At 50.8% G+C, this 15,000-nt stretch overlaps 1 protein-coding gene across 1 annotated transcript in view; it reads left to right on the top strand.

Annotated features, from left to right (window-relative positions):
• Positions 1–15,000, top strand: part of gcn1 (GCN1 activator of EIF2AK4) — a 40,607-nt gene that overhangs the window by 9,623 nt on the left and 15,984 nt on the right. The window contains exons 18-41 of the mRNA XM_062543519.1: positions 1–139; positions 350–539; positions 817–944; positions 1,575–1,753; positions 2,316–2,409; positions 2,711–2,824; positions 3,489–3,687; positions 4,847–4,996; positions 5,569–5,750; positions 6,070–6,150; positions 6,337–6,480; positions 7,280–7,404; positions 7,793–7,982; positions 8,513–8,583; positions 8,908–9,073; positions 9,753–9,947; positions 10,284–10,530; positions 10,852–10,973; positions 11,196–11,310; positions 11,740–11,919; positions 12,325–12,545; positions 12,989–13,057; positions 13,419–13,557; positions 14,335–14,531. The exon at positions 1–139 is cut by the window's left edge and continues 21 nt beyond it. Of these exons, the coding sequence (XP_062399503.1) occupies positions 1–139; positions 350–539; positions 817–944; positions 1,575–1,753; positions 2,316–2,409; positions 2,711–2,824; positions 3,489–3,687; positions 4,847–4,996; positions 5,569–5,750; positions 6,070–6,150; positions 6,337–6,480; positions 7,280–7,404; positions 7,793–7,982; positions 8,513–8,583; positions 8,908–9,073; positions 9,753–9,947; positions 10,284–10,530; positions 10,852–10,973; positions 11,196–11,310; positions 11,740–11,919; positions 12,325–12,545; positions 12,989–13,057; positions 13,419–13,557; positions 14,335–14,531 (3,637 nt within the window). The remainder of the gene's footprint in view (positions 140–349; positions 540–816; positions 945–1,574; positions 1,754–2,315; positions 2,410–2,710; positions 2,825–3,488; positions 3,688–4,846; positions 4,997–5,568; positions 5,751–6,069; positions 6,151–6,336; positions 6,481–7,279; positions 7,405–7,792; positions 7,983–8,512; positions 8,584–8,907; positions 9,074–9,752; positions 9,948–10,283; positions 10,531–10,851; positions 10,974–11,195; positions 11,311–11,739; positions 11,920–12,324; positions 12,546–12,988; positions 13,058–13,418; positions 13,558–14,334; positions 14,532–15,000) is intronic.

Raw genomic sequence — 15,000 nt, 5'->3', positions numbered from 1 at the left:
GGCGGCGCTGTTGTCACGGAGCTGGCGCGTACGCAAACGAGCTCAGCAGAGCATCAAGAAGCTGCTCTCCTCTCTGGGCGGGGCAGGCCTGGCGCACGGCATCATGGGAGAACTGTGCGCCGTCATCACCAAACACAAGGTGAGAGAGAGAGAGGGATTTACTGAAGCAGACACTGTGTGTGTGTGTGTGTGTGTGTGTGTGTGTGTGTGTGTGTGTGTGTGTGTGGGGCAGCTGTACACACTGCACAGAGGGACGTTGGGACCTTGGTCTAAACCAAAGCATACGTTTACATATGAATGAAAACAAAACGGTCCACTTCATGAGATGTGTTTGTCCGGTTCCGCACAGGTTCTGCCCGCTGACGCGCTGCTGTCGGACACCGGCGAGCTGACGGAGGTGGGCCGGGCCTACGTTCCCCCGCGGAACCTTCTGGAGGCGCTGAGTGTGATCTGCTCAGTGGCTGGCCAGTGGAACGACCCCTCGGAGACAGAGAAGCTGGCCATGGAGGCCCTCATCGTGTCCCATCAACCCTCCATCAGTGAGTGCTCCTCTGTGTTTCTGTGCATATTTTGTCGCCGTGTGTGTGTGTCAGGGATGGAAATTGGCACCTGCCAAATGCGGCTGAATGTGTGTACTGGTTGGGTTTTAAATTGTGTGTGTGTTTGTGTCAGGGATGGAAATTAGCACCTGCCAAATGAGGCAGGCTATATGTTTGTTCTGGTGTGTGTTAAAATGTGTGTGTGTGTGTGTGTGTGTGTGTGTGTGTTCTGGTGTGTGTTAAAATGTGTGTGTGTGTGTGTGTGTGTGTCCTGCAGTGGTGGCACGCTCCGACCTGTGGCCTCTCCTGCTGTCCAGCATGAACCTGAACGCCAAAGAGTTCATCGACACACACCTGGATGACATCATGCCTCTTCTGCTGCAGGGTAGCGCAGAAGACACACAGGTAACGCGCACACACACACACACACACGCACACACACACACACAGTTAGTCATTTGACATCTTTAAGAGTGCATACACACCTGTCTTTAAAGGTGTGAAGTAGCCAAGATTGTGGCAAATTTTATAATCACGATTATTTATATTAAAATACGACTGCTCAGTGATGTTGGACGTACCGTTCATTTTCTAAATAAGAAAAATAAAGTAGATGTCACTTGTCAGGGTTATGTGAGGGGGTGTGCTGGATTTACAACTGAGGACAAGATGGAAAACAAAACGTACAGAACAGAATACAGCAAAATAATTATTTTTCGTAGCCAGTCACAATCCGAAAGGATTTCCAACTGGATTCACACACAGACACACACACAGACACACACACAGACACACACACACACACACACAGTTCTAATTGGTTGCCTTTCAGTGTTGCCCGTTCATGGTGGTTCATGTATGTGGTGTCAGCAAAGGCATACAGCAGCTCTACAGGTGGCACTCAGAGAGGGTCTCCCCATACACTCCCTGAAGCCCACTTTATGTACACACACACACACACACACACACACACACACACACACACACACACACACACACACAGACAGCTCTAACGCTCCACCTCTGTCCCTGTAGGCTGTACGGAATGCTGCTGGCTCTCTCTCCATTCTCTCTCCGTCTAAACTCCTCCCGCGCATCATGGATCACGTGATCAAGCGCCTGGCCAATCCTGCGCTGGGACAGGTCACCCGTGACGAGTACGCCATTATGAACACGCCAGAGGGAGAGCTCTATGACAAGAGCGTCATCCAAAGGTGTGTGTGTGTGTGTGTGTGTGTGTGTGTGTGTTCTACATTCATATCAGTATACAGATGTCTGTAATGGCATCCAGGCATGCTATAAACTGCAGCCCTGACACTCTTAGTGAGTAAAGCCCAATTCACACCGAAGATTCCCGATGAGATGAGACTGAGTTGCAACCGTGTGAATTAGAATTTGCACGTAGTTGCAAGCCGCCGCAGAGCATTAAACATGTTGAGTCACAGTCGCAAGGTTTTAGAACGTCGCGGCTCGTCTCGACTCGTCGGGAATCTTTGGTCTGAACCCTACTTAAGAGTGTGTGTGTGTGTGTGTGTGTAAGTGTGTAAGTGTTGCTGTTTAAGTGTGTGTTTCCAGTCTTGCGTTGTGTGTTTGAACCATTGCGGCTGAGTGTGTCAGAGGAAGAGTGTTATCGAAGTCTATTTCACTTAAGTGTGTGTGGATGTTTATCCTTGTGTTTGTTTCTCATCTCAAGATCAGTGCCTGCATATGCCTGACTTTCTAAACATGTTTACCATCTCACATGAATGTGCAACTTTTCTGTGTGTGTGTGTGCAGTGCTCAGCAGGAGAGTGTTAAGAAGGGCAATATGAAGCGTGAGAATAAGGCCTACTCCTTCAAAGAGCAGATCATCGAGCTGGAGCTCCAGGAGGTGAGAACACAAACACACAAACAAACAAACAAACAAACAAACACACAAACATAAACACTCCGTCCCCTAGCAGACCAGCTCAGTACCAGAGCCTCAGTCCACACCCAGGACACGACCGCAAACACACTGATCTTCCCAAATAAATAGAGAAGTCACACAGTCCAGAGTCCGATCATCCAACACCTTCCTCTCCCTCAACCCTTCTCTCTCTTTCTTGTCTTCTCTCTCGTTCTCTCGCTCTGTTTTTTCCCTCCTCTTGCTCTCTCTCTCCCCCTCTCTCTCTCCTCCCTCTCTCCTGCAGGAGATCAAGAAGAAGAAGGGTATTAAGGAGGAGGTGCAGCTCACCAGTAAGCAGAAGGAGATCATGCAGAACCAGCTGGAGAAGGAGACCGCCGTCCGCAAGAGGCTGCAGGGGGTAAGACACACACACGTGTACACACACACACACACACACACACACGCACACACACACGCACACACACCACAGAACATCTCACACACACACACACACCCCATAGAACATATCTCACTCACACACATACACACTCCACAGAACATATCTCACTCACTCACTCACTCACTGATTCACTCACACACATTCATTCTATGGTCAACACTCAACACTTTCCTGCCAAGTTACACAGGTAATACACAGACACACACACACACACACACACACAGTTCTAATTGGTTGCCTTTCAGTGTTGCCCGTTCATGTGTGGTTCATGTATGTGGTGTCAGCAAAGGCATACAGCAGCTCTACAGGTGGCACTCAGAGAGGGTCTCCCCATACACTCCCTGAAGCCCACTTTATGCACACACACACCACTTTCATATAGTGCACATATAAAGTTCATATTCTTTTAGTGTAAGCAGCATAATGACATCATATGGTCGTAAGCCTTTTTATGCAAGTATCTCTGGCCTTATTGTGGGTGTGTGTTTATGTGGACTACTCACTGATCTTGTCTTTCTCACTGAACGTTTCTCCTCGTCCACTGTGCCAGTAACTGACCCTCTCCCTCCTTCTCTCCCTCCATCTCTCCCTCCATCTCTCTCTCCACCTCTCCCCCTCTCAGCTGGACATGGAGCTGCAGTACCACGTGGGCCTGTTGGAGGCGCTGCTGAGCAGCCGTCCCCCTCAGTTGGCGTGGCAACTGCCGAGCGTGCTGCAGGCCATGCTGCCCCTCCTCCACTCCCCCCTGGCCGCTCCGCGCCTCCGCAAGGCCTTCCTGGACATGGGGGTCAGCCTCATGCCCAAGGACATGCGCAACCTGGGTAAGAGACACACACACACACACACACACACACACACACACACACACAGGGGTCAGCCTCATGCCCAAGGACATGCGCAACCTGGGTAAGAGACACACACACACACACACACACACACACACAGGGGTCAGCCTCATGCCCAAGGACATGCGCAACCTGGGTAAGACACACACACACACACACACACACACACACACAAACACACACACAGGGGTCAGCCTCATGCCCAAGGACATGCGCAACCTGGGTAAGGGACACACACACACACACACACACACGCACGCACACACACACACACACACACACACACACACACACACACACACACACACACAGGGGTCAGCCTCATGCCCAAGGATATGCGCAACCTGGGTAAGGGACACACACACACACACACACATACACACACACACACACAGACACACACACACACACAGGGGTCAGCCTCATGCCCAAGGACATGCACAATCTGGGTAAGAGACGCTCACACATAATTAAATGTGCTCCCACACACACACACACACACACACACACACCAGTCTTATTGGTTGCCTTTCAGTGTTGCCCGTTCATGGTGGTTCATGTATGTGGTGTCAGCAAAGGCATACAGCAGCTCTACAGGTGGCACTCAGAGAGGGTCTCCCCATACACTCCCTGAAGCCCACTTTATGCACACACACACACACACACACACACACACACACCATAGTGTGCATACAAACTCACATTCTCTTAAAGGGACACTTCACCGATTAGCATTAAGCTATGTATCTTTAGAAAACCAGTCATGTTTTTGAATGGTCGTGCATCATTCCCTCAGTTTGCCTTGAGATGGGAGAAATACAGAGTTCAATGTTGGACTTCCTGCTTATGATGTAAAAATCATCATTTTACATCATTGGAAGCAGGAAGTCCTATTCATAGTCTTCATTGAAATCCGTATTTCTCCCATCTCAAGGCAAATTGAGGGAATGATGCACGACTATTCAAAAACATGACTGGTTTTCTAAGATACAAAGCTTAATGCTAATCGTTGAAGTGTCCCTTTAATGTAAACAGCATATTTTCTGTAGCATAATTGCATCAAAGGTTAGCCTTTTTATGCAAGTATCTCTGGTCTTATTCTCTCTTTGTGCGTGTGTGTGTTTACGTGGACCAGCGGTCCTGGTTGGTCATGTGACCCTGCGTCTGCTGAAGCCGGAGTGTGAGCTGGACCCAGCCTGGGATGAGGAGGAGCTGACCACCGCCACCCAACGCACTGTACTCATGCTGTACACATACACTGTGCCCCAGAGAGAGGGCAAGACTGGTGAGTTACACACACACACACCCACACCCACACCCACACCCACACACACACACACACACACACACACACACACACACACACACACACACACACACACACACTCACACTCACACTCCAGTCTAATTGGTTGCCTTTCAGTGTTGCCCGTTCATGGTGGTTCATGTATGTGGTGTCAGCAAAGGCATACAGCAGCTCTACAAGTGGCACTCAGAGAGGATCTCCCCATACACTCCCTGAAGCCCACTTTATGCACACACACACACACACACACACACACACAGTACAAATACTGTGAGGGAGACCAAGACTGGTGACACACACACACACACACACACACCACCTAATTCTGAAAAGACACAGATAGAGTACTACAGATTGTTCTTTTCTTCAATCATGGTAGTCATCAATAGTTAATTAACAGTTAATTAATCAGTACTTATTGTGTGTTTCTCTGCCTGTGTGTTTGTCCCACCCTTTGTGTGTGTGTGTGTTTGTGTGTGTGTGTGTGTGTCCCATGCGTGTGTGTGTGTCCCTCCCCCTTGTGTGTGTGTGTGTGTGTGTGTGTTGAGCAGAGGTCCACCCTCTGTCTGCGCCGGCGTTCTCCTTCTGCTTCCCGCTGCTGCAGGCGGTGCTGAGTCAGAGCAGCGGCTCCAGCGAGGAGACGGAGTTCATGATGACGCGCGCCCTGCAGGTCCTCAACCAGCACGCACAGCTCCGCAGCCAGCTAGACGACGCCGACAATCTCATCGACGAGGTGAGGGAACCACCACCACCACCACCGCACCCGACTCATCAACCCAACAATGGGCTTTTTTGGGGTCACACGCTCATCAACCCAACAATGGGCTTTTATGGGATCGCACGGTCATCAACCCAACAATGGGCTTTTATGGGATCACACGCTCATCAACCCAACAATGGGCTTTTTGGGATTGTACACTAACACTGTGTATGTGTATGTATGTGTGTGTGTGTGTGTGTGTGTGTGTGCGTGTGTGTATGATATGACTGTGTGTGTGTACTGTGTATGATATTACCTCATATGTGTGTGTGTGTGTGTGTGTCTCCTCCAGGATGGACCTGAGCTGCTCCCCAGAGTGGCCATGCTGATGCTCCTCACCAAAGTTATTGGCACCTCCATCCCCCGCTTGCAGGTACACACACATGCTCACACATACATACTCTCACTCTCTCTCACTCTCTCACTCTCTCTCACTCACTCACTCTCTCACTCTCACTCTCTCTCTTTGTTTGTAACTTTGTTTGTTTATTGTTGTGTGTGTGTGTGTGTGTGTGTGTGTGTGTGTGTGTGTGTGTGTGTGTGTGTGTGTGTGTGTTAGGTGCTGGCGTCGGGCTGCCTGACGGCTCTGTGTGAGAGTGCAGGAGGAGCGGAGGGCTGTACGCTGGCAGAGCAGCCAGAGGTGGACGTGCTGCTGGGAGCCCTGCTGTCCCCATGCTTCCCCGTTAGAGACGCCGCACTCAGGGTGAGATATAGACACACACACACACACACCCACACACACACACACACACACACGTGCTGCTGGGAGCCCTGCTGTCCCCATGCTTCCCCGTTAGAGACGCCGCACTCAGGGTGAGATATAGACACACACACACACACACACACACACACACACACTGCTCGGGACCTGCTGTCCCCCTGCTTCCCCGTCAGAGACATGGCACTCAGGGTGAGAGATATATATACACACACACACACACACACACACACACAGTTCTGATTAGTTGCCTTTCAGTGTTGCCCGTTCATGGTGGTTCATGTATGTGGTGTCAGCAAAGGCATACAGCAGCTCTACAGGTGGCACTCAGAGAGGGTCTCCCCATACACTCCCTGAAGCCCACTTTATGCACACACACACACACACACACACACACACACACACACACACACACACACACACACACATGCTGCTAGGGGCCCTGCTAGAGGCGCTGCATTCAGGGTGAGAATGTGTGCCGTAAGCTGTGGCCTTTTTTTTTGGCCAGGCAGTGTATACGCACGCACTCACACACAATCTGACTTTGCATAAGTCTTCTCATTTCAGTCTTTGTCGGAATTCAAATTAGATTTTATCCTTCTGTCTGCCCCCCTCTCAATCTCTCTCTCCCTTCCTCCCTCTCTCTCCCTCCCTCTCTCTCCATCTCTCCCTCTCGCCCTCTCTCCGTCTCTCCCTCTCTCTCTCTCTCTCTCTCTCTCTCTCTCTCCCCCTCTCTCTCTCCCTCCCTCTCCCCCTCTCTCTCTCCCTCCCTCCCTCTCTCCAGGGTCTGCTGGAGATGAAGATGGCGTTGCCCACGGACAGCGTTGACCCTAACGGGTTGAAGGTGCTGCGGCGACTCTGGGTGGCGCGCTTCGACGTGGAGGAGGAAGGGGGCGCTCTCGCTGAGAAGTGAGTCCTCTTGACCCTTGACCTCTGACCTCTCGCTATGATTGACGTCTGTGCCCCTAGCAGTGACGTGTGTGATACTAACACGTGGCATAATCGCTAATGTTCTCTCTTTCTCTCTCAATCCTTTTCACCTTTTGTACTCTCTCTTTCTGTCTTTCTCTCACTCACCCCCCTTCCTTTCTTCCCTTCTTCCTCACACCCTTCTCTTTCCTTCCTTCCTCATCTCTCTCTCCTTCCCTTTCTCTCTCTTTCTGTTTTTCTCTCCCTCCATCTCTCTCACCCTGCCTCTCCTTTCTTCCTTCCCTCCTCCCCCCTTCTCCCCCCCTCTCCCTCTCCCCCCCCTCTCTCCCTCTCTCTCCATCTCCCCCCCCCCCCTCTCTCTCTCCAGGATATGGGAGTCTCTGTGTCTGGAGCTGGTTCCTGAGCTGTGCTCGCTGCTGATTGGTGACGTGACTCATCACGAGGAGGCGGTGCGTTCGGCGGGGGCGGAGGCTTTGTCCACGGCCGTCAGCGAGTACTGCGACCAGTCGCCCACCGTCCTCGCTCAGCTCACCGAGCTCTACCACCAGAAGCTATACGTGAGGGGACGCGCGCGCACACACACACACACACGCAGACACACGCAGACACACACAGACACACGCAGACACACACACACACACACACACACACACACACACACATACACACACACACACACACACACACACACACACACACACACACACACACACACACACACACACACACACACATATATACAATTCTAATTCTAATTGGTTGCCTTTCAGTGTTGCCCGTTCATGTGTGGTTCATGTATGTGGTGTCAGCAAAGGCATACAGCAGCTCTACGGGTGGCACTCAGAGAGGGTCTCCCCATACACTCCCTGAAGCCCACTTTATGCACACACACACACACACACACACACAGCTCACTGAGCTCTACCACCAGAAACTATACGTAAGCAACACACAACACACTCACTCACATACATCTATATACACAACAGCTCACGGAACTCTACTACCAGAAACTAAACTTAGGGACACACAATTGTACTAACTGTGTGTGTGTGTGTGTGTGTGTGTGTGTGTGTGTGTGTTCCAGAGACCTCCTCCTGTTCTGGATGCATTGGGACGTGTCATCTCTGAAGCTCCTCCTGACCAGTGGGAAGCCAGGTAACGCCAACTTCACACACTCATGTGCTTTGCTGGACCCCTTTCTTTGTGTGTGTGTGTGTGTGTCTGTGCGTGCGTGCGTCTAACTTGTCTGTATATTTGTGTGTGTGTGTGACGTGTCTGTATTTGTGTGTGTGATGTGTCTGTATTTGTGTGTGTGTGTGTGTGTGTGTGACGCGTCTGTATTTGTGTGTGTGTGTGTGACGTCTGTCGCATCTGTATTTGTGTGTGTGTGTGTGACGTGTCTGTATTTGTGTGTGTGTCTGTGTCTGTGTGTAACGTGTCTGTATTTTGTGTGTGTGTGTGTGTGTGTGTGTGTTCCAGGTGTGGAATAGCCCTGGCGCTGAATAAGCTGGCCCAGTATCTGGACGAGTCTCAGGTCACTCCGCTCTTCCTGTTCTTCGTGCCCGACGCGCTGAACGACCGACACACAGAGGTCCGGCGCTGCATGCTGGACGCTGCGCTGTCTGCCCTCAACACACACGGCAAGGTATCACACACACACACACACACACACACACACACATACAGACAGACACATATACACACACACAGTACTGTCTGCCCTCAACACACACGGCAAGGTAACACACACACACACACACACACACACACACACACACACACACACACACAGTACTGTCTGCCCTCAACACACACTGCAAGGTAACACACACAGGTAATACACACACACACACACACACACACACACACACACACACACACACAGTACTGTCTGCCCTCAACACACACGGCAAGGTAACACACACAGGTAATACACAGACACACACACACACTCACAGTTCTAATTGGTTGCCTTTCAGTGTTGCCCGTTCATGTGTGGTTCATGTATGTGGTGTCAGCAAAGGCATACAGCAGCTCTACAGGTGGCACTCAGAGAGGGTCTCCCCATACACTCCCTGAAGCCCACTTTATGCACACACACACACACACACACACACACACACACACACACACACTCTGTCCAAGCTAGCACACTGGAAAGAGCTAACAGAGGATGAATGTGACGGTGCCCAAAAAGCAGTCTTTCCGTCACTCTTGGATTATTTAACCAGATTGACACATATTTTGAAAGCTTGCCGCTGGTCAGTGTCGCCTTTTAAAGAATTAAAGAGTATTTTGTGTGTGTGTGTGTGTGTGTTTTCCAGGACAATGTGAACTCGCTGCTGCCGGTGTTTGAGGAGTTCCTGAAGGATGCGCCGCAGGACGCGAGCTACGACTCCGTACGCCAGAGCGTGGTCATCCTCATGGGCTCGCTGGCCAAGCATCTGGACAAGAGTGACCCCAAAGTCAAGCCCATCGTCGCCAAGCTCATCACCGCACTCTCCACACCCTCTCAACAGGTACGGCAGGAGGCCCCTGATTCTGCCTCCCTTTCTCTGTTCCTCGCTCTCGCCATCTCTTTTTCTTTTCTCTTCTTCCTACCCATCACTCTCGCTCCATCTGTCTCTCCATTTCTCTCTCTCTCCTTCTCTCCCTATCACTCGCTCTCCCTTTCTCTCACCATATTTTTTATGTTCACTCTCTCTCTCTCTCTTTCTCTACACACTACCTGCAGCCGTCATAAGCCGACTGCATAACGTGATTATTTCTCAGATTCTGATGCGTTTTCAACCCGGAATGGTGCATGACGGTCATGCTGACCTTTAACCCGCTCTGTTGACCTTTGACCCCTCCAGGTGCAAGAGTCGGTGGCGAGCTGCCTGCCGCCGCTGGTGCCGGCCATCAAGGAGGACGCGGGGGGCATGGTGCGCAAGCTGCTGCAGCTGCTGCTGGAGAGCGACAAGTACGCCGAGCGCAAGGGCGCCGCCTACGGCCTCGCCGGACTGGTCAAGGGCCTGGGCATCCTGTCGCTCAAGCAGCAGGACATCATGACCACGCTGACCGACGCCATCCAGGACAAGAAGAACTTCAGGAGGAGAGAAGGTCAGACGCTCCGCAGGCAGCGGCAGTGTCTTGCATGCTGTTACTGATGTTGTGTGTTCCTCTGTCTCTCTCTAGCCCTCTCTCTCTCTCTCTCTCTCTCTCGCTCTCTCTATGCCTCTATGCCGGGAAAGCTCTGTGTGTGATAGTTGTGTGTGTGTATGTGTGTGTGTGTGTGTGTGTGTTCTCCCAGGCGCTCTGTTTTCCACTGAAATGTTGTGTAATATGCTGGGAAAGCTCTATGTGTATGTTTTGCCCTGGTGCTTTGTTTGTCTTTGAGATGCTGTGTGTGTGATAATAAAGTGTGTGTGTGTGTGTGTGCAGGTGCCCTGTTTGCGTTTGAGATGCTGTGCAACATGCTGGGGAAGCTGTTTGAGCCCTACGTGGTGCACGTGCTGCCTCACCTGCTGCTCTGCTTCGGAGACGGGAACCAGTACGTCAGAGAGGTAACTACACTCCTCCCTCCTAACACACACACACACACACACATACAGTGTTGCTTCTGCTCTCCTATGCTCCCAGTCCCCCCATTAACTCCTCTCCTCTTCTCTCTCTCCTCTTCCTCTCTCTCTCTCGCTCTTCTCCTACCCCCTCCTCCCTCCCTCTCTGTCTCTCCTCCTTACTCTCCCTCTCCCACTCTCTCTCTCTCCCCCCCCCTCTCTGTCCAGGCTGCAGATGACTGTGCCAAGGCGGTCATGAGGAACCTGAGTGCCCACGGGGTGAAGCTGGTGCTGCCCTCTCTGCTGGTGGCGCTGGAGGAGGAGTCCTGGAGGACCAAAGCAGGTCAGAGGTCAAGCTGTGGTGTTGTGCATTGTGATGTCATCACTGTGCAACTTTTGCAGTGTTTTCACTCTCACAATCCAAAATGTTTCCAGAATTGTTTCAGAATGGGTTCTCTCAATTTCCTTTTTTTGTTGTTTGACTCTCTTTCTGTCCTGTTGGTGCTACCTATCACCTAACTCTCTCTCTCTCTCTCTCTCTCTCTCTCTCTCTCTCTCTCTAATTCCCCCTCCCTTCCTTCTCCCCCCCCTCTCTCTCTCTTACTCTCCCCCCCATTATTTCTCTGTGCTCAGTCCAGTTCAAATGAGCAATGCTATTACAGTAATGCAAATAAATTTTGAAAAATAAATCAATACAATTATATTGCTAATTCCATAACATTAATGGCAATAATGATTTCACTCTCCCTCTCTCTGACCCCTTTGACCCCAGGGTCTGTGGAGCTGCTGGGTGCGATGGCCTTCTGCGCCCCTAAGCAGCTGTCGTCGTGTCTGCCCAGCATCGTACCCAAGCTCACGGAGGTGCTGACCGACTCGCACGTTAAGGTCCAGAAGGCCGGACAGCAGGCCCTGAGACTGATCGGCTCCGTCATCCGCAACCCCGAGATCCAGGGTGAGAAGGACGACTTTAGTCACACTCACACTCACACTCACACTCACACTCACACTCACACTCACACTCACACTCACACTCACACTCACACTCACACTCACACTCACACCCACACTCACACTCACACTCTCTTACTCACTCATGCAGTCACTCACTCTCTCTCTCTCTCTCTCTCTCTCGCACACACTCACACACACGCACACAGAGACACACGAGAAGAACAACGTATCACACTCTTTGCGCTTTGCCTGTTGTTCAAATTGGAATTTGAACCCAGAGGTGTGAAACCCACACCTCTTCTGAATCTGATGGACTGTGATATTACCAAATCCTGAATCTCCCACCATCTTGATTGTGGTCACTAATCGTCCCCCCCCCCCCCCCCCTCCACCTTTACGCCCTCAGCGATCACGCCGATCCTATTGGACGCGCTGACCGACCCCTCCCACAGGACGCACCACTGCCTGCAGACGCTGCTGGAGACCAAGTTCGTCCACTTCATCGACGCGCCGTCTCTGGCCCTCATCATGCCCATCGTGCAGCGCGCCTTCCAGGACCGCTCCACCGACACGCGCAAGATGGCCGCCCAGATCATCGGCAACATGTACTCCCTCACCGACCAGAAGGTGGGACAGGAGGGAGAGAATCTTTTCATGTTTATGCTTTTTCAGCTTTTGTATTTGATATATTTGATATACTGTATATTGTTTTATTATTCTATAGTCTGGTAGTCCCGTACAGAGCCGTGTTTCCCAAAACCATAGTTTGTTTGTTAGCAAATTTGTTGGTTGCAAATGCAATTTCCCATTGCCAACCAACTAAGTTGCTAACAGGTTAGCAGCTATGGTTTTGGGAGATGCACCCTAGCATAGTGTTGTGTAGTGCGGCATGTTGATGTACTGTGGAGACAGAGGTGAAGTGTACCGTCAGCATATGATGCGAGGTTATGATTTAGTAAATTAGCATAAAGTTATAGATTAAGGAAAGAGAGTATTTCTTGTCCCTAGAGTGTGTGTTGTGTTAGGAATTGTATTAATGCTGTTTCCATCTGGTCTCTCTCTGTGTACAGGACCTGTCTCCATACCTGCCTAGTGTCATCCCTGGACTCAAAACCTCTCTGCTGGACCCAGTGCCCGAGGTGTGTGTGTGTGTGTGTGTGAGAGTGAGAGAGAGAGAGAGAGAAAAAAAAGGAGAATTCACTCTTTGAGATTCAACTCTTCAGTGCACTGTTGGATATGTGTTTATTAAAACTTAGGGAGGTAATCATGCAATTTAATATTTTCTATATTGTCACTTTTCACTGAAATTCACTAGAACTTGCCTCGTGCATTCAGAGAACTAATTTAGAGTGTGTAAGGCAATATGCGTCACGTAAACATGTAACGTCATCATGGCGGTGAGATAAAAAATGAACTCATCTGTAGTTATGTATGTAGCCGTTGGTGTAGTGTATGTCTGGTGTTGGCGTTGACGTGTGATGGTGGTGGTGTGTTCCTCAGGTGCGTACGGTGTCGGCGAAGGCTCTGGGCGCCATGGTGAAGGGGATGGGCGAGTCCTGCTTCGACGACCTGCTGCCCTGGCTCATGGAGACGCTCGCGTCCGAACAGAGCTCAGTGGACCGCTCCGGGGCTGCACAAGGTGAGACACACACACACACACACACACACACACACACACACACACACACACACACACACAGATAATTCACCACACACACGAGAAGAGCTCAGTGGACCACTCTGGAGATGCACTGGGTGAGACACACACACACACACACACACACACACAGATAATTCACCACACACACGAGAAGAGCTCAGTGGACCACTCTGGAGATGCACTGGGTGAGACACACACACACACACACACACACACACACACACAGAAACACTCTTTCAGAGCATCACAAGGTGAGAACCACACACACACATCTTCACACACCACTTCCTGTTTCAGTGTGAGAATTGCATTCACACAGGCATATCAAACCGGGTATGGCACCACTCTCAAGCCTCTCAGGGTGAGAGTGGCATACTCACACTCACACTCACACTCACACTCACACTCACACTCACACTCACACTCGCACTCGCACTCACACTCACACTCACACACACATAGGGTATGGAGACCCCATTTCCAATGATCTATGGCTCCTGTAGTTCTGTATGTAACTTAACTGGGAGAATTACCCCCCTGCTGCCGGGCTCTGTCTTTTGATTTGCTGAGACAGTTCACTGACTCTTGTGAGTGCACACTGGCCAGTAGAGGGCAGCAGATGAGGGTATTAAGTATGATGTGATTTTTGAACTCTGGACCCATGAAGTTTATCTCCTCTTCAGTAATCTGTCTGTCTTGGCTGCTCATTTTGTAGTGGGATGATTGTCGTTTATTGTCCCCCCCCCCTCTTCTCAGGTCTGGCGGAGGTCATCGCTGGGCTGGGCGTGGAGAAGCTGGATAAGTTGATGCCGGACGTGGTCCAGACGGCCAGTAAGGTGGACATTGCGTCTCACGTGCGCGACGGCTACATCATGATGTTCATCTACCTGCCGCTCACTTTTGGGGACAAGTTCACGCCCTACGTGGGACCCATCATCCCCTGCATCCTCAAGGTAAACTAAACGCTCATCCCCACACCTTCATCATCCTCACACCTTCCTCTCCCTCGGCATCATCATCATCATCATCCCCACACTGTGGGTTCATGCTGTTGTATTTGCTGTTGATGGATATTCCCTCGTCTCCTCCTACCATGCTTGTCTCCTCTCCTCTCCTTTCTTCTCTCTCTCACACACACACACACACACACACACACACACACACAAAGCGAGGAAACACTGTTATTAACTTTCCTCTCCTCTGCTCTCTCCTGTGAGTAGTTGCTCCAGGAAATTTAAACATACAGTACAACAGTCCAGCAATGCACAACGAGGAGAATCAGAGCTGAAATGTTACATCTCTTCTCTCATTCCCCTCAGCTGCTCATCTCACTCTAAAACTCTCTCTCTTTCTTTCTCTCTTTCTCTCTGTCTCTCCCTTTCTCTGTCTCAAACTATCTCTTTTTCTCTCTCCCTCTCGCGC

Source organism: Sardina pilchardus, chromosome 8, assembly GCF_963854185.1.
Source record: "Sardina pilchardus chromosome 8, fSarPil1.1, whole genome shotgun sequence".
Classification (NCBI taxonomy): domain Eukaryota; kingdom Metazoa; phylum Chordata; class Actinopteri; order Clupeiformes; family Clupeidae; genus Sardina; species Sardina pilchardus.
The sequence above is the reverse complement of the archived record's forward strand: the minus strand, read 5'-3'. Positions and strand labels throughout refer to the sequence as shown.